The 19,235-nt window shown below is 41.0% G+C and overlaps 1 protein-coding gene across 1 annotated transcript in view; it reads right to left on the bottom strand.

The window, feature by feature from the left end:
• The window catches only part of LOC135093296 (glutamate-gated chloride channel alpha-like), a 65,561-nt gene extending 56,019 nt beyond the window's left edge, over positions 1–9,542 (bottom strand). Inside the window, exons 1-4 of the mRNA XM_063992430.1 lie at positions 8,960–9,542; positions 7,224–7,429; positions 5,092–5,156; positions 308–446 (exon numbers count right to left, since the gene is read on the bottom strand). Of these exons, the coding sequence (XP_063848500.1) occupies positions 308–446; positions 5,092–5,156; positions 7,224–7,429; positions 8,960–9,024 (475 nt within the window). The 5' untranslated portion in view covers positions 9,025–9,542. The remainder of the gene's footprint in view (positions 1–307; positions 447–5,091; positions 5,157–7,223; positions 7,430–8,959) is intronic.
• Positions 9,543–19,235: the final 9,693 nt, after the last annotated feature.

Genomic DNA, 19,235 nt, shown 5'->3' with positions numbered 1-19,235 from the left:
AAATAAACAAAGAGATAAACAAAGAGATAAGAGAAGCGACAAGTGTAAGTACATCAACGGAAGGAAAACTCCCTGGCAAACACATGTAAGCAAACAAAACCTTATCTTCCAGTTTTAGATACAGTCCGGCTTTTTACTTTAGGCAGTGGCACCTCTAATGGCCTTTTTTCTCCCTTTTGTTGTCCTTCTTACGTACAAAAAAAAAAAGAAAAAGAAAAAGAAAAAAACACACCAAGAGACGAGTATAACATTAACCAAGCCCTTTTATACTACAACTATATAAAGCCAACAGGATCAACACACTCACCTATGTACGTGGTGGGCAGCCATATGTAGTCCGTGATGTCAGGCGCCACATTCTGCCACTGGTCCTCCGTGATGTTGGCGGGAGGTGTGAGGCCCGAGTCGACCCAGAACAGCCTCAGGTACCACTCGATCGTCACCTCCTGCAGGGGTAAGCACGTGGCGGTGAGGGAAGGACAGGGAAGGAAAGGTGAGATTACAAATGATCGTAAAGGAAGAACAAACAGCAACAGTTGATCCCATGTGATTCTTTGTGCTCTTCTGTACTATCTAATATTAAGTAAGAGGCACGGGACAGCAAAGGCGAAGGCTCCTCAGATACATGGAGGAGGAGGAGGAGGTGGAGGAGGAATATAAATGCAAAGGAATACAAAGAAAAAATAAGCAAAAGCAGATCTTTTGGTCCCTGCTTGGCAGTTTGATAATGTTGAAGATAGAAGTTTAAACAGGTTGCTGTGACAGGAAGGGATGATGATGATGATGATGATGAGGAGGAGGAGGAGGAGGAGAAGGAAGAGGAGGAGGGTTAGTGATAATAATAATAATAATAATAATAATAATAATAATAATAACAATAATAATAATAATAATAATAATAATAATAATAATAATAATAATAATAAGAAGAAGAAGAAGAAGAAGAAGAAGAAGAAGAAGAAGAAGAAGAAGAAGAAGAAGAAGAAGAAGAAGAAGAAGAAGAAGATAAAGAAATGAACAACAACAACAACAACAACAATAGAAAACAAGAACAAAAACTAGAACAAGTAAAAAAAAAAAAAACGAAAAGATCAACGAGAACAACAAGGAAGAGGAGGAGGAGGAGGAGGAGGAGGAGGAGGATATTGGACATACGGCAAGAGTAATGGTCGGTGAGGGGAAAGAGGAATGAATGGGAGGTAATAACATTCTCTCTCTTTCTCCCTCTCTCTCTCTCTCTCTCTCTCTCTCTCTCTCTCTCTCTCTCTCTCTCTCTCTCTCTCTCTCTCTCTCTCTCAGCATCGCATCATTTCAGGCGGTACTCCCTAAGGACTCCCAAAGCCTGAAGGACCTGACGTGTAGCTGATGTAATAGTGTAGTTACTGCGCCTCAGTGTGACTTGCCCTACGGAACCCCTCGGCTTTTTGTATCGATCCATTTATTTATTTAAGGAAAGGTTGAAAGTCAGCAGACAGGGTGGAAGAGAAAGTGAAGGAGGAGGTGCAGTAGATGGAAAAATTGCTACAGGCGTTGTAGTCCAGTTTAGTCCAGTCCAGCCATGCGTGCATCTAAAGGAGGACTCTACCCGAAAAGCTCTCCCATCAGACAGGTACAAAAAGGTCTTCAGTATGTACTTGCCGTGTTACACTTGAATTACTTGAGGACGTTTAAATAAGTACACGGTAATGGCCAGGTGGACACTAATTCGTCAGAGAGAAAACAAAGGTGTGTGTTGTTTGGCTGTTATTTTTTTTCTTTCCTTGTTTGTTCTTTTAATTGTCAGGCAGGAGGAACAGATGGTACCACTTTGTTCTATGTACGAGGAAACCAGAACAAGAGCAGGCAAAAAAATAAATAAATAAATAAAGCTCACTGATTGTCTCTCCCCGCCCTCTCCACCAAAAAAAAATAATAAAATAAAAAATAAAAGTAGAAAAGTAAAGAACTCCAAAGAAAAAACTAATTCATGACCGAAGATTTATAACATGTGTTAGTGGGCCACAGCTGAGTGTTCTCTCCTACATTCCGTCTATTCTTATCCCTGACTTCCATGTATAATTGAAGTGAATCGATTTATAATAATTTTAGAGAAAACTTGTGCATATTTCATAAGCTGCTGGTGAATAGTGTGTGTTGTCTATGGCTTGTTACGTCGCAGACTTCTGGGGGATATTTTAATACATAAATATTTTACAAAGAAAGCTTCGTTCTTTTTCCCACTTGCAGTAATCTCCAATGTCAGTCAATAACACTTGTTTTGAAAGGAAGCATTCTTCTCTTTACCACTTGCAATAACTTCCCATGCCAGCCAGTAATTCCCTTCTAATTGGCCATGAACCGCCACAGTTTTTTTTTTTTTTTCGTGATCTCGTCATGATTGCTCGGGACCTCGTTTGGAAGAGATTTCACATTGCAAGTCTGTCTTCCCACGCTGTCTCCCTTTGTCCCGCTTACAAATTTGTGTTTTTTAATCGACTTTGAACAATACTTTGTGAATATCCTATTATCAAACAGAATGTGACGGCTGCTCTTCATTACTGGTCTACTGCTTTTGTGACTCGTCCATTTTTTAACACCATGGCGTTAATTTTACTCTCCTCGCACTTTTTATGCACAACTGAGGCAGACTAAGAGGGAAAACCAAATTCAGGAGAAGAAAACCTGCTAATTGTCTTTCCCACTAAAAATAAAAAGAATTTCAAAGCGAAAACGCTGCTAACATGTCGGCATTGCGCCAAAAACAACAGAACGAAGGGCAAAATAAATGGCGTTATTGCTGCTATTGACCATCTTAAGCCTCCATTGCACCACCGTATCCCCTTGCCTCCACATAAAATGGTTAGCATTGCCCATCAATAACGGATCGACTCCCTCACATCCGCTTTCGTTGTTATCGGATGTTCCGCCTTTGAATCTCCTAGATTGTATCATATAGCCTTATAATTGTTCCCCTTCCTTAATGATACGTCCTTGTCAGTTTTCTTCGTCGTGTGGCAGATTAATCCGGACTTCCATGCCGCTGAGACATTCTAAGGGAACAGCGTTAGCCTCAGCACAACATATTACGAGATGGAGCTGCATGAACATAAGAACAAAAGGAAATAAGAAATACAAGCCATCTGACCTACACGTGACACTCCCTGCATAAAGCATACCTATCTATGATTATATCCACTTGTAGTACCAATCCATAAATTTATCTAATCATCTTTTAAAGCTCCATTTTTTTTTTTCTCTATTTTGAATCTGTTCCAGTCATCTACCCCTCTGTTTGAGATGTAATAGTGAGAGATCTTCCTATACCAAAGCCAATACCACCTAATGAACTAATTTACTAAGAGTCACAGTGTAGCCATGATCGGAGGAAACACTGCAGTCACCAGCTTCATCCACCAACTAGAGAAAGGAAAAGCACAGTAGCAGAATAGAAATCCTTACATATACAACTGAAACTGTAGCCTGCAGTCGTGGTGGGTGCTGCCCCTAATGCTCCCCACGCCACCACCAGACCTCCTCATCTCAAGAGCGCATCGCTTAATCCGCCTGAGTCAGCAACCTCACCAAACGGGGCGGTCTATCTGAATATTGCAGTTACGCACGCAGCAGCTCGCTGAGAGTTAACACCAGGCATGATTTAACAGGAGAACATCGCCTTTGTATCAACATGTCCCCTCTAGTATAAGGAGATGAGGGTAAAAGGAAGAGGAGGATGAGATTGGGGAAGAGAAAGAGGAGGAGGAGGAGGAGGTAATCTTGACCTACATCAAAGTGAAGTAGAATAGGGAAGAACCGCAGGAATCTTGAGGAACCACGAGTACTAACTATATTTATATCCCAGCTATACAATGAACAAGCCCCAAAAAGTGAAGTACAATAGGGAAGGACTATCACAGTAACGCTGAGGAACAAAAACAATACCCACATAAAGTAAACAAGCACAACATACGTATCTCTTTAATTATCAGGAGCAGTGCTGGCCTGTATTCTAAAACGCTTTGCTCTTTCACCACGACTTTTTTTCAAAGGCGACAGAGGTTACTACCCAAGTTCTCAAGAGTGTTTCTCCTGTTGACAATGTAAAAATTTTGTTAATTTGTCGCTAGAACTGTGAAAACACCCTTAAAAAAAATGTGTAACTTCAACTAGAGCCTTTTGAAAGTAGTGGAGATGGTCCTACACTGTCCCGCGCTGGTCCTTCTGGCTGGCTTACGAGAACAAGAGACCAAGTGACGGATGGAGAGCGCACCACCCGCCTACCGTCATTGTTGCCGCACACAATGCTGCCCTCGTCTTAATCAATGAAGACCTCTTTTGCCACCAGGACGCACCGACATCAAATTAATAGGTAACAAAGATATCTTCTCCGTCTTCCCTCTCCCCACCCCGAGCCCTTTCCGCCTCTTCTGATGGACTTACCAATACACCTCCGCCTTGCTTCTATGTGTGTATTGATTCACTTTCCGTCTGATTTACTTTCCGTGGTTCTGTGCAATAAATGTGAGGACTTGGTGGGACTAGTGAGTGTGAGGACGAGTGAAAAAAAAAAGAGAAAAATTTGAAGTAGGACTCAAAGTGGAGAGATATGAAGATAATTTTTATGTTAGAAAGAAACGCCAAGAAAAATGGGAGTAAAAAAAACGTTTAGATTGACAGATATTACACGAGAGGTTGTTTTGTGGGTATCTGTATTCTCTCTCTCTCTCTCTCTCTTTCTCTCTCTCTCTCTCTCTCTCTCTCTCTCTCTCTCTCTCTCTCTCTCTCTCTCTCTCTCTCTCTCTCTCTCTCTCTTTCTCTCTTTGCATCGGCTTATCCTGATCTTCAAAGCACACACACACACACACACATATATACTGCATACCCTCAAAACACAACCCGGAACCTTCCTTGCCTCGTTTCAGTTTCAATGCACGTACGTGATAACCACTTCAGTTCCCACTCCCATTGCACCACTTGCGCTCCTTATCACCTTTTTACGTCGTGCGAGGGCTTTATAGAAATGGAAGACTAAAAGGAGAAGGAAGAGGAGGAGGAGCAGGAGGAGGAAGAGAAGGACACTTGAAAGCTGGACTCAAACAGAGGGATGTGACTCACCATGTTCTGTTCGTCGATCTTCTGAATGTCCCTCACTTTCGCGCTGATATAGACGGGTAGAGGGCCTGCGGGAGGAGGGACAGGTAAGACAGGTAAGACAGGTAAGGCAGGTAAAGAAAGGTGCTGAAGTCTGATGCATTCTATTTTTGAGTCAATGTTTTGTTTGTTTCCTTTTTAAACGTGAATTTGTCTTGTTTATAATCATGGAGGGAAAAAGGTGAGGTAGATAAGGCCAGGTGCTTGATATCCTTTCACTGCTATTCGGCACATCTCTGTTCGATTACTAACCACTCTGAGACATCTTTATTTGTTCTTCAGCCACTTGCAAACACTGTACCGCCTAGAAATTCCAAAATGTGCTCTTCTTTTTATCCCTTCCTTTCTTGTACGTGTACATAAAGATTTCACACATTACCCTTAGCGTTGTGAACTTGCATATCACTGTGAAAGGGTTAAGTCTGATCCACTCTTCCACTACATTTTCTGAGTCAATTTTTTGCTTGTCCATTTTCTTTTTCTTTTTTTTTTTTTTACGTAAATCTGTCTTTTATAATATACTTCTTTTTTTTAGTTCCAGCTTGCCTTCTGACTAAAAGAGAGTGATTTGCTTCTTCGTAAATCACTACTGTTTTCCTGAACTTTTTTTTTTGTTGTTGTTGCTATTGCTGCTATTGTCATTATCATCATTGCTGTTATTGGCGGTAGTGGTGTACTAGTGACAGTGATGGTGGTGATGGTGATGTAGTAGTAGTAGTAGTAGTAGCAGTAGTAGTATTGTCAGACTTACACATATAGATAAAAAAAAAAAAAAGCTTCAAGAAGACGCGACATTCAAACTAACCAACAACACACGAAGTTAATTATGTGTGTGTGTGTGTGTGTGTGTGTGTGTGTGTGTGTGTGTGTGTGTGTGTGTGTGTGTGTGTGTGTGTGTGTGTGTGTGTGTGTGTGTGTGTGTGTGTGTGTGTGTGTGTGTGTGTGTGTGGGTGTGTGTGTGTGTGGGTGGGTGGGTGGGTGTGCGAGCGCATGTGTGTAACTGGGTTTACGTATATATTTGTGCAGGCATCAACTGAAAAAAACACACACAGAAAAAAAAATAAATAAATAATGGTGCATGCATAATAAACCAAACTCGCATGATAGTAAGACACTAAAAAAATAATGAAAAAAAAGTGTGTGTGTTTGTGTGTGTGTGTGTGTGTGTGTGTGTGTGTGTGTGTGTGTGTGTGTGTGTGTGTGTGTGTGTGCTGAAGAGCGAGTGTATAGGTCCGCAGGTGAATAATGGAGGCGATCGCGTGTGCTGATAGGGAGTGGGAGAATTGTGGAGTGCCATGTAGCAATATCGGAAGGTTTGGTGGCGAGAGGTGCCATAAGGGACAAAAACTGCCTGAGTGGCATTCATTATGGAAGGAAGGCTGATAGCACAGCACCCAATGAACGCAAGGGTGATGCAACGGAGGTAGATGTCAAAAGAACAACAGAAGTATCACGAATCTTTGAGAATTTCATACAAAAAATGGAGAGAGAGAGAGAGAGAGAGAGAGAGAGAGAGAGAGAGAGAGAGAGAGAGAGAGAGAGAGAAAGAGAATACATATCAACTGGTACCGTGTCTCTCCTTTTTTTTCGATTGATAAAAGAGAACTGAAAAAAATCCATTTATTCGCGCCACAATACATGTAAAGGCCACGCTTCAAAAAGGTTACATAAAGGCGGACACACACGTGCTTTACATGGTTCCCAGCCACGGGCAGTGCAGACTGGCGGGTGTGCTGCACTTCGGCTCGTATTAAAAAAACACTTTACTCTCATCACGAGAATTTTCAAAGGCCACTAAGATGATTTGTCGGGTTTTCAAGAGCGTTTCTCCTGTTGATGATGTAGGGATGTTGTTAATCTATCACTAGAACCGTATAAACCCTTAAAAACCCGTGTAACTTCAGCTGGAGTCTTTTGAAAGCAGTGAAGGTGAGGGTAGAACTGTTTCAGAATATGGTCCTTTACTGGGTGTGTGCTGAGGTTTTTTTTCTTTTTGGATGGTGCTGAGTGCAGTGTCAAGTGCAGAATGTGCCACACAGTGCACATTACCCTGAAGGAGCTTTGCGTGCTGCAGAAGCCAGGGAAGCAGTACTCACCCCCGTCAGGAGTTTTAGGCAGCACGTACTGGTCGTATCCCTCGGGCACCACCGCGCGCAGGGTAGGGTTAATGGGTCGTTTCGTCTGGCCCACCCAATCGGAGCACTGCGCTGACAGGTCGTCCACGGTTAGGCACGCAGTAGTGGAAGGGGACGCGGGTTCAGCTTGCCTCTTGGCGCGCGACACCACCACCATGCCATGCTCGCTGCGACACAACATTACAGGGACAATGTCAGGATGCTCTCAGTGGAATCAAAGTGCCTTACATTGTCCTTCCATGGATTAGGGTTGGTACATACACTAGGCTCCAAATTGTCTTGGCTTAGCTGTTTTCCTGGGAGCGCTGAAACTCGACGAGGATAAGAGGTGAAGAATTTTGAGGCAGGAAGAAGGAAGAGTGGAGAAATGTAGCAATATGAAGAAAAGAAGAAGAAAAATAAGAAGAGATTGAATGCTTAACTAAACTGTCCACGGGGCGCTCTGAAACCCGACGAGGAAAAGAGGTGAAGAACTCTGAGGAAGGAAGAAGGAAGAGAGGAGAAATATAACAATATGAATAAAAGAAGAAGAAGAGACTGACTAAATGCTTAACTAAATTGACTTTCAACACCACAACAAGGAGCAATAAAGAGGTCGTAATTATGACGCCCAGGAGAGAGAGAGAGAGAGAGAGAGAGAGAGAGAGAGAGAGAGAGAGAGAGAGAGAGAGAGAGAGAGAGAAAGGAACACTGGAGAGAACGAGAGATGACGCGTGGTGACAATCCCATTACACAGAATAAACAACAAGTAACCGGCACACACTGGACGTAGCTTAGTACCTCGATCGGTCAAGGTGTATTGACGCCACTTGTAATGAAACGCCGAACTGTGTGGAGCAACAGCGTGGGAGGGGAGGGGAGGGGAGAGAGAGAGAGAGAGAGAGAGAGAGAGAGAGAGAGAGAGAGAGAGAGAGAGAGAGAGAGAGAGAGAGAGAGAGAGACGCACGGATGGACGGAGAGACTGACGGATGGACAAACAAATAGACGGACAGACAGATAGATAGACGGACAGACAAAGACAGACATACAAGTAAATAAGAATACTCAAAAAGGCAGACGAATAGACAGAATGAGACATAAAGGTAGACAGGCACAGACAAATAAACAAACAGATTAATATTACAACTTGAACCACAAAAGATACCATGAAATAAACATGAAAGTCTCGGAAACGCAACTGGTCACTCTCCTCTTCCTTCGTTCGTTCCTTCCTTCCTTTCTCTCATCGCGTGCAGTCCTCGAAACATAAGATCGTCCCTTTTCATCCGCTTTCCCCGATTACAGGCCCCGCTAGTTCAGCTATTTATATTTACTCTTTGGAAACACACCATGCGGATCACATACAAGCTTTGAACTTAAGTGTATCGGCGTGTCTTTTTTTAAATGTCCACAACGTAGCACAGTTTGAAGGTATTAAGCCTAACGGTGTCTCTTCAGTGTGTCTACGCAGTGTTATATGAGGAGGGACATGCTGGGGATTGATGTTAGAAATAGGTGCTGCACAGGAGCGCATTGGTGTTGGTGCGTTTTAACTGTCCATAACGTAGTACACTCTGAAGGAATTAAGCTCTGACGGTGTCTCTTCACCGTGTCTACTCGGGGTTACGGCACAGTACGAGGAAGAGGCTTTGAGGGAGAAATAGGTGCGTTAGAGGTTCAGAGACTGGTGAGTGTGTGCGTTGAGACAGGCGTGTTACCTGAGGCCGCTACAGGTGTGTCCCACGAGAGTCACAATGATGCTATGGACGAGCTGTCTTCTCATAGCGACCAGCCTTCGGGGTACGCTGATTTCCTATTCTACTTGCACGTGAAGGCGCCTCAAGCCCTCCTCAGCTGGCTTCACCCGACAGGAGGAATTTCCTGAAGGTGTCAGGAGTTGGCTGAAGCTGTCCACAGATTCTTGAAAGTATTGAAGGTAACTAAACTTTTCTGAGATGGTTTTGAGTGTCCCGAAACTGTCGAACATCAGACAGCGCCATCTGCATCTGTCTGCAGACTGGTGTGGCATGCAATAAGCGTTCCTGGGGCTGGGCGAGGGTCAGGAAGGCAGGTGTGACGCGGCAGAACGAAGGTAGCTGCAGATCGCAAGGAGACACTCTACCACACACCCGACCCCCTCAGCGGCTGAGTGGGCACTGACTGACACTAACAGTGTGTCTGTCAGTGCCTGGTCTGCCTCAGCCGCAGTACCTTCCAAGTGCCTGACTGAACACTTGACCACGCGGGTGTGAGCCAGGCGTGGCGGAGCGCGTCAATATTCACACTATGATGTTTGAATTCAGGTTTCGCTCACCCAATACTCTCCGTGATGGGAGTGACGTAATGGTGGCGATGGTGAGGTTTATAACGTCTAGATTCTTCCTGACGAAGATTCTTAGTATTCTCATTATTCAGGAATAGGTTTAGTATTTATTATTCGTTCTTACTCTGAGTCTTTTAAAGGAGGCGGTGTCTCTTTGAGTCTGGACTGTGTGGCCGCCTCAGGACCCACCACGTGAGCACAGTAACAGTTTTGCACGTAGGGAGAAACTGAATACCTCCATATTGTTCCAGCAGCCCATCATAAATAAGCAATATTATCATTATTATTATTATTATTATTATTATTATTATTATTATTATTACTATTATTATTATTATTTTATTTTTGATATATTATTGATATTTATAACATTATTATTATTATTATTATTAGTAGTAGTAGTAGTAGTAGTAGTAGTAGTAGTAGTAGTAGTAGTAGTAGTAGTAGTAGTAGTAGTAGTAGTTCAATTCAATATTCAATATTCTTTATTCACACAAGATGTGTACACAAACTAAAATACATACTAAAACTAAAAGAAAGAAAAACATTTCATTTAATTATTAAAAAAAAAGACATAAATTTATACTAAATTAGACAATATCATACTGAATCCGACGTCACTCGGTGCACAAAGCATCAATCAACATCTTAGTTTCCCTTACATCTAAGATTGTGGTATCACATCTATCCCTCATCAAACACAATTCACGAATTTGTGCACCAGTCCGTGCAAGTTCGTACTGGTCACACTGCAGCTGCGTCCAAACCTTATTGATGTCTCCAATATTCATATTAAATTTGTATGAAAGATATCTTACATTACTGCCCATTATTGAATGTCTTCCATAAACCCCCATTCTTCCTATTGTTCTTATAACCATATTGTCTGATGTTAATATTTGGTTTATAAAAGCAATCTCCCGTTTTGCGAACCACATTTCTGGGGGCATAACATTAGCAATGTGAGGAAGCAGACTACAGTGTGTGGTCCAGGGCAGCTTCCACACTCGACGCACTGCAACCCTCCACGCTCGGTACACCGCTTCCATGCTACCATCACACACATTTAAAAGTTGACTACCATAAAAACTAGAACAATATTTAAAAAACAAAGTATTTCTTACATGTGACAGTCCACCCTTAAAACGGGATAAAAATGAATTACATTGTCGATAAAAATCAGTCACACATTTAGAAGTATCACATTTAAAAATATTTCTTCCTAAAACATTTCCCAGGTGTACAATTTCCTCCATAATATCAATAGTTTTACCATTAATTTCTACATTAGGAATTATATTACTTCTTTTATTACCGTGGAAAACTATTAATTTGCTTTTCTTTTCGTTATACACAATGTCATATCTCGATGCATAATCTACACAGATGCTTATCATCTTCTTGAGAGCAAAAACACTTGGTGCTAGACCTTTTAGGTCATCAGCAAACCCGAAGGCTCCTGCATAGGTGCCACCCATGTAGCAGCCAACGCCAGAGTCTCGCAATTCCGTGAGTAACCCGTCTACATAAACACAATACAGTATAGGAGAGATCACACCACCTTGTTTGACTCCATTACTCACTTCAAATGTACTAGACAGTAAGTCATTCCATCTTACGCTTAGTTTTTGATTTACGTACATGTTTAACAATAATCTACATATAAGAGGACATACATTACGTTTCAATAGAATATCAAATAATTTGCAATAATTAACTCTGTCGAAAGCCTTGCTTGCATCTAAAGTAAACCCATAAACAGTTGTACCTTTAGATACATAATAAGACACAGTTTCTCTCACCATTGCTGTACACATAGTAGAGGATGTTCCTTCTTTGAACCCAAACTGCAAATCATTGGTCAATAGTTTATCCCTTTCTCTCATCAATACAATATTATCCAGTATTTTACTCATCAAACTACTAAGAGTAATCGCTCTGTAATTTTCACTGGTATTAAGATTTGCCCAACGACCTTTAGGAAGCGGTATCATAACCCCTTTCATCATGCTGTGGGGAGAGAAACCGTGCCTCAACATGGCTGAAAACAGTACAGACAAGTGTCCGTATAACACATCACCAGCATGTATGAGATGGTCAGACATCAGGTCACCCTCACCTTCTCCCTTTCCAGGCCTCACTCTCCGCAGTGCTTGACGCACCTCATCAGGCGTAATCAAGAGTATACTTTCATTACTATTTTTCTGACAAGAAATTACACTGTTGATGGCAGATTTTAAGCTATCCATCTCATTTGTATCGTATGAGGTACTGTTGTAAAGCTCTTCAAACTTTCCTTTAAATAAATCAGCTATATCTTTAGGACAATGTTTTCCATCAACTGCCTTAGGCGTTTTTTTCTTCTGTTTTCCCTTGTTTCTTACAGATCTCCAAAACTGTCTACCAGAAGCACTAGCCTGCAAACTCTCAGCTAATTTCTCTGTAGTTATTAACTCTTCTTGCTTTATAACCATCTTGCGTGCTTGGTGATAACATTTACGTGTTGTACGGCGTATTTCGGCAATGAGACCTTGCTGAGGTCGTTCACTGTCTACCCATAACCTGTGCCAAAACAAAGCAGTGCGAAAATAACCCTCAACACAATCATTCCAGCCTGGCACAATTTTCTTAACTCTCCCACAATTTGTCCTTGGTATACACTCTTTACTTGCCTTTATAAGTGCATTGGTGATATGATCATAAAATGCTGCTATTTCCATTTCATGCTGGGTGCACATATTATTTCTACACATTAACATATCTTCCGGTAGGGGAACATTTAACAGATATCCAGTGACTAACTCTTTATACCTTAATATATCCTCAGTATTTGCCTTATGCCAACATATGCGCTCGAAGGTCTCATGCTCAATATTTTCCACATTATAAGAAATAGTAACATCTAAAACACACTTTATAGCTATATGGTCTGATGGATTGTTTACAGAATCAATAGTAGTATAAGTCTGAAGGAAGTTAGATATATTATCTGATATCAAAAAATGATCTATCAGGGATTTAAAATTATTTCCTTTACTGCAATAAGTATAAGCAACTGTGGATAAGGCACCATTAACATAATTACCATCACCATCATCATTGTCATCACCAACATTGTGTTAATTTACCCTTCGTCCTGCCTTACACACACACACACACACACACACACACACACACAACATTGGAAAACAATAATTATTCCTGTTGACATACATATGAGCGGACCTTTCTTTACCACTGCGGCACATTCAGCTCTCATGGGACCGTAAAATACCACCTCTGCACTCATAACTCTCCCCTAATTGGCGGCGTGTGTTTGACAATTATACACGGATGCAAACATACCCAGTTACGTGTACACAAGTGTGGACATGGATATTTCAAGCCTGAGCATTGTGAATGGTCTCCTGGCTGGAAATGATTAATCAGTGTTGCCGTTTCGTATGGTTGATTACTCAAGGAAGTACCGGTACCTTCACGTGTCTTGATGTACCGGTGAATGACACATTAGCTCAAGGTATTGTAACTATCGGATGGGCTATATGGTATATTGAAATGTTTTCAGGTGAGTGTGCGGAAAGTACTAAATCATACGAGCCTGTTCACCAAGAGGTAACATTTCTAGTGGTGTATGGAAAATTGTCAACATAATTTAGGTATGAAGAAATTAACCTAGCTACTTTCAGGATCAGCCTATCTAGCTTAAGATAGTGTGTTTGTAATAATGACAAAACGGTGTGGCATAATACATGACAAAACAGTATGGCAGTGCATGACACAACAGAATGACTTAATACATGACAAAGCCGGATGACATAATACAAGGCAAAAGCCACATCACGGAGGAAAAGTCACCACAAAACAGCCATCACAAGAAAGAGGTGAAGAGGATGACAGTTACTGACGAAGTGTTTAGAAAAATCAGGAGCATAAACGAGGATTCAGTGATATATATATATATATATATATATATATATATATATATATATATATATATATATATATATATATATATATATATATATATATATATATATATATATATAAAAGCCTAAGAATATAAGAATATTAGAAAATAACGGAAGGTGTGAGAAGCCATTATGCCTACACGTGGCATTCGCTGCATGAAATATACCTACCTATTTCCACCTACCATCCTTATCCATAATTTTATCTATTTTTTTTTTTTTTTTTCATGTACATATAAAAAAATACACGAAAGGTTCACCAAGAGTCAGTCATGAAAGCAACATCGAGGAGAAAGTTTGACACAAAGAGGTAAGGCATCACTAAAACTGTCAACACCGTGTTTTGAAAGTATTTCCGAAAAACTGAAAAATAAACACGAATGCAGAATATGACTGAGCAGTGACAGCTGCAAACGATACTATCAAAATCTCAGAAGCAGAGGACGAGTTCCGTGAAATGCTGGCTGGCTTCAATACAGGAAATCATTAGAAGGTCTGAAAAAAGAAGGAACGAAATTCACGCTCGGTACCAATGCACAACAGCGCGCATTCACTCCCAAGGTGAACGTCTCCTGGAAGTTTATGAATATGAGACAAAAACAAAGTATAGATTATGCAAATTGAACTCGTATACACGTATAGATATATAAGAGAGAGAGAGAGAGAGAGAGAGAGAGAGAGAGAGAGAGAGAGAGAGAGAGAGACGGTTCAGCTATTCGCATTATTCAACAAGTACGTGTTGTTCGTCAACACACAAGTGTAGCTGGGAACAGTCTACATCATAATAACGTCGCTGGCAGAGGGACAGTTATTGTGCAGAACCTGACTATTATGAACGCCGTAATGCCACTGCTGCCTGGGAGGAGGCGTCTCACATCCTTCGCAAACTTAGAGACATTCATCTGAACTGCATTATATTTTATTGACTTCTCTTACCTTATTTTTTTCCATTTTTTTTTTTTTTTATCGTACTTTGATCTAACCTTTATTTTTACTTTTGATCACTTCCATAGGGTAATAATGAACAGAAAATGTGTATTTGTGCGAGGCAGTAAATACAATGAATGGTGTCATCCAATTAGTACGATGATGGATCTGTAAGGACTCAACTTCAGCCTGGTCACACAGGCCGCTGAGTCCATGTTCAGTTATACACCAACTGATGCTCGCCCTCTGTTTCTATTACCTTTGTCTTTTACTTACGTTTGGTATGGTCGACTGAAATTTCATCCTTCAATTTCTTCTTTCACAAATATCACTTCACTTAGTTTCTCATTGGTATTAAAGTTTATTTTCATCCCCTTTCCCGTGTGTTTTGTTCATTATTATCACACACACACACACACACACACACACACACACACACACACACACACACCTTCGAGTGTATAAATGTAACGCGCTAGGTTTTTATTTCATTTGTTTTTTATTTCACATTTATTATTATTGTTTATCTATTATTTTATTGTTTACCTTTATCAATTGGTTTCCACTTTAAAATCCTGAGAACATATTACATCAGTTCTGTCTCGACGAGAGAAAGATTTGCCTTAAGTTCCTGGATAGAAATGCAAAAAGCTGCCCACGAGCCTCAATACAATTCTAGTATTTCAATAACTTTTATTCTGTCTGATTGTTATAGTTTTACTTTCATGTTTATTTTTTTTTTCATACAGAGCTAACCTTACACAACTCCCCCTTTTTTTTTTTTAGGGGGAAAGGGAAATAATTTTACTTGGTGGTTATTTATCTCTTTTTGAGTGTCAGGGAGACCGGACAAAAATACTAAATCGAAAGAAAAATCCCTCACATTTCTCCAATATTACGTGACTATATGCAAAGATCAATGAAATAAAAATTCTATCAAGTTGTTCCTAAAAAGAAAACTTCTCTCTAATTTAAATTGCGACATTTTACTTTGATTCCAATCGATTATAATCAACCGATTTGAATAATTTCATTGTAATCATAACAACTCTGCAAAATACGAAGTTGTAAATATGCGTTTCTTTTGTAGAAAATCAATTGTATCAGTCGTCTTAATTATTTCAGCGACAGTCTGGCCGGGAAGTTATGCACGCCGACGTGGACTTCATGAATACAAAGTGTTAACAGTATGCGTGAGAGAGAGAGAGAGAGAGAGAGAGAGAGAGAGAGAGAGAGAGAGAGAGAGAGAGAGAGAGAGAGAGAGAGAGAGAGAGAGAGAGACATAAACAAAGTCTCATTTTTTTTCAATTCATTATAATATAAACATAAGGCGGCATTGAGTATCATGCAAGTATGGTGGTGGGGACCCGGGCAGCGCACACACACACACACACACACACACACACACACACACACACTTATGAATAACAAATAGACACACACAAGCAAGCCACAATGCTTGGTATAATAAGCATTTGTTATCCGTGGTGTGTGTGGCCAAGAGAAATAATCACGCCTTGCCGTGTTCCTAATACTGGTGTCACTCACTAGATGGCTCGCTTTGTTGGAAGCGAGTCCCACCGCTAGATGGCAGTCATTTTCTCCTCCTCCTGGTAACTGCCGCTATAAACAACGCAATGAGGCTTATAAATTACACAGAACAACCATTGAAATTAACGAACGTAAAGATAAAATGAAATGCACCACGGAAATATAATTTCTCAAAATATACAAACATAGGAGACGAATCAGTTAGACGCCAAGAAAGTTTTGCTTCTTGGCGTCAATCAAGCTAAACAAGAAAGTTGAATCCAGATCGAAACAAGTCATGTCAAACGAGAGAAGGAGGAGGAAGGCTGATAACAGGACTCTGCTCTCTCTCTCTCTCTCTCTCTCTCTCTCTCTCTCTCTCTCTCTCTCTCTCTACTGGTTTGATTGCGTTTATTTTAATTTTCTTTTCCCTCTTCCTTTTCCATCTAGCTTCCAACACACACACACACACACACACACGTGATGTTTACTTCCAAAATATTATACAAACACTCACTAAAACAAACAAATCAAATAGGAGCAGGGATGCCAATTTGGAGAGGATGAGATTAAATAAATAAAAAAAAGTAACGAAGAAAGATAAGGAAAAAACTATCAGTGGGGATGATTATAAAGCATGAGTTTGAGGATATAAGAATTAAGAAGAGAAAAAAGTACAAAGAATACCTTAATAGTAATGAGAACAGAAATATTATATATGCTGATGGTGACGATAATGATGGTGATGATGATGGTGAAGATGATGATGAAGGTGATGATGATAGTGATGGTTGATGAGGAGGAGCCTTTATCTTTTCCTTCTTCCTTTTTTTCCCCTTTTGATTAGATAAACTGCACCTGATCACAGGCAACATCGTAAAGGCAAATTTAGTAGATTTACCGCTGTTTGTTCTTCCTTTGTGTTCCTTTGCGAACATCTCTTAGATTTCTCAGTTTCGCAAACACATCTGCTGTTGTATGTCTTTCTTTTTCTTATGTGTTTGTAAAAGTAGATAGTAGCGATGGTGGTGGTGGTGGTGGTTACTTTTTTCTTCTTGTTCTTTTTTTTCTCTTCCTAGATAGAGAGGATGGCGGTGGTAGTAGATTTCTCCTTCTCCTCCTCCTCCTCCTTCTTCTTCTTATTATTATTATTCTTATTCTTATTCTTCATCTTCCCTTCTTAGACGGTGGTGGTGGCGGTGGTAGTGGTTTTTCTTCTCCTTCCTTCTTATCCTCCTTGTATTGAGAGTTGCGTGGAGTTTGCAAACGTACAATCCATCTCGACCATCGCCACGTATCGAGCTTAAGCCGTGAGACAAGCCCAGGGAGGCGACGAGGAACGGTGGTGATGGATGGCGCCCTGCAGGAGGAGGAGGAGGAGGAGGAGGAGGAGATGGATGTCACGACTAAGAATTATGGAAACACATGGTTAGTTACGTATTCCTCTGTGTGTGTGTGTGTGTGTGTGTGTGTGTGTGTGTGTGAATACCTCCTTACTTATGCGGGAGGAAGACTAGGAGGAAGACGAGGAGAAATGAGACGAAGGCGAGGATGAAGAGAAGGAAGAGGAGGAGGTGCGCAACAAAGAGAAGGAAAGAGAACCGTGAGATGAGTGTGAATAATCTACAGTAACGTGTCAATACTAAATTCAGCCGCTCAGTCGCCGCCGCCAGTTTCCAATAGTCGGCTGTGCTCGCGCTTTTGTCTGTCCCGCAGCGCAGTGCATCGGTTGGCACGCTAGGCTGGCCGGGTGAATGGAGTGCTAGTCATAACTCTCGGCTTAGTGTGGCGGCGATCCCAAGGAAGCAAAGGAATTACATACACATTGATTCGCGACTACTGTGTGTGTGTGTGTGTGTGTGTGTGTGTGTGTGTGTGTGTGTGTTAAGTTCAATACCGTAATGCGTGAGGAGTTACGGCATAGCTTGTGTGTGTGTGTGTGTGTGTGTGTGTGTGTGTGTGTGCAATATTCAGTGACCTTCTGCGTGATTGCCACCCACTCCGAGCCTCTTCAGAAAGTGAGACGGGAGGGAAGGAAAGAGCAGGGAAGGGATGGAAGAGGAGAAGAGAAGATTAGGTCAATTTGGGATCGTCTTGCCTCGAGCTGACCCAAAGCTGGAATCTGGCGCATGGGTACGATTACCTTATGCATTTGTTGTTGTTGTCGGTGGTGGTGGTGGTGGTGGTGGTGGTGATGGGCGGTGGTGTTAGTAGTGGTTTTCTTCTTCTTCTTCTTCTTCTTCTTCTTCTTCTTCTTCCTTTTCTTCTTCTTCTTCCTTTTCTTCTTCTCCTTTTTACGATCCTGGTATTTCTATCTTTACACCTGCCTGTCTGTCTATCTGTCTGTCTGTCTGTCTGTCTGTTCCCTTGCTGTACATCCTTCATTCATTTCATATCACATCTTCGTATTCCTCCGTTCAGAAAACAAAAACACCAGTGCCAGTAAAAAAATCAGACACAAACACCATCGACAAAAGTGCACGAGCCAACACAGCACGCAAACACTTCAGCAAACACAAACACTCGCTGCCCTGCACCTCCTCCTCTGCCTTACTGTTGATTCTCGTACAAGGGGCCCTATTTTGTAACGTTCCTGCGTCTCATCTCTAATCTAACCTAAAATTAATCTAGTGTAATCTAATCTAATCTAACCTCAGTGAACCTGGCCTAAATTTACCGAAGTTAGTCAAACAGACGTTACTTAATCCAGGCATACTTAATGTAATATAACCACAATGACCTAACGTAACTAAATTAACTTTACCTTACTTAATATAACCTAATCACACTGATCTAGCTTAACTTAATTTAATCTAACGTACTATAAACTAAAACTAATTTTCTCTAGCTTTGCCTAACATAGCTACACTGATCTAGCTTAACTCACTCACACATAACATAACATAACGCGTCATAACAAAACAAAAAACAACAATAACCTACACAAAAATATGGACGGCTTGTTGTTAGTCATGAAAAAAAAAAAGTTAACAGTTTATGAATACTTAATACTAAACACACACACACACACACATACACACACACACACACACACGCACACACACAGCGCATTCGTGACAACTTCTCTGCTTGCTGGCTACGAGTATAATAAAAACGTGAGAAGCATTACAAACATTTTCCTTTACTGAATTACCTTACCTTCCTGCTTGCTCACTATAATAAAACAGAAGGAGCTTTACAAACACTACTTTCCTGCTTGCCGACTCTGATAAAACCTAAGGAGCA

The sequence above is a fragment of the Scylla paramamosain genome, chromosome 42 (genome assembly GCF_035594125.1).
Source record: "Scylla paramamosain isolate STU-SP2022 chromosome 42, ASM3559412v1, whole genome shotgun sequence".
NCBI classification, from domain to species: domain Eukaryota; kingdom Metazoa; phylum Arthropoda; class Malacostraca; order Decapoda; family Portunidae; genus Scylla; species Scylla paramamosain.
This window is presented reverse-complemented; position numbering and strand designations above follow the sequence as displayed.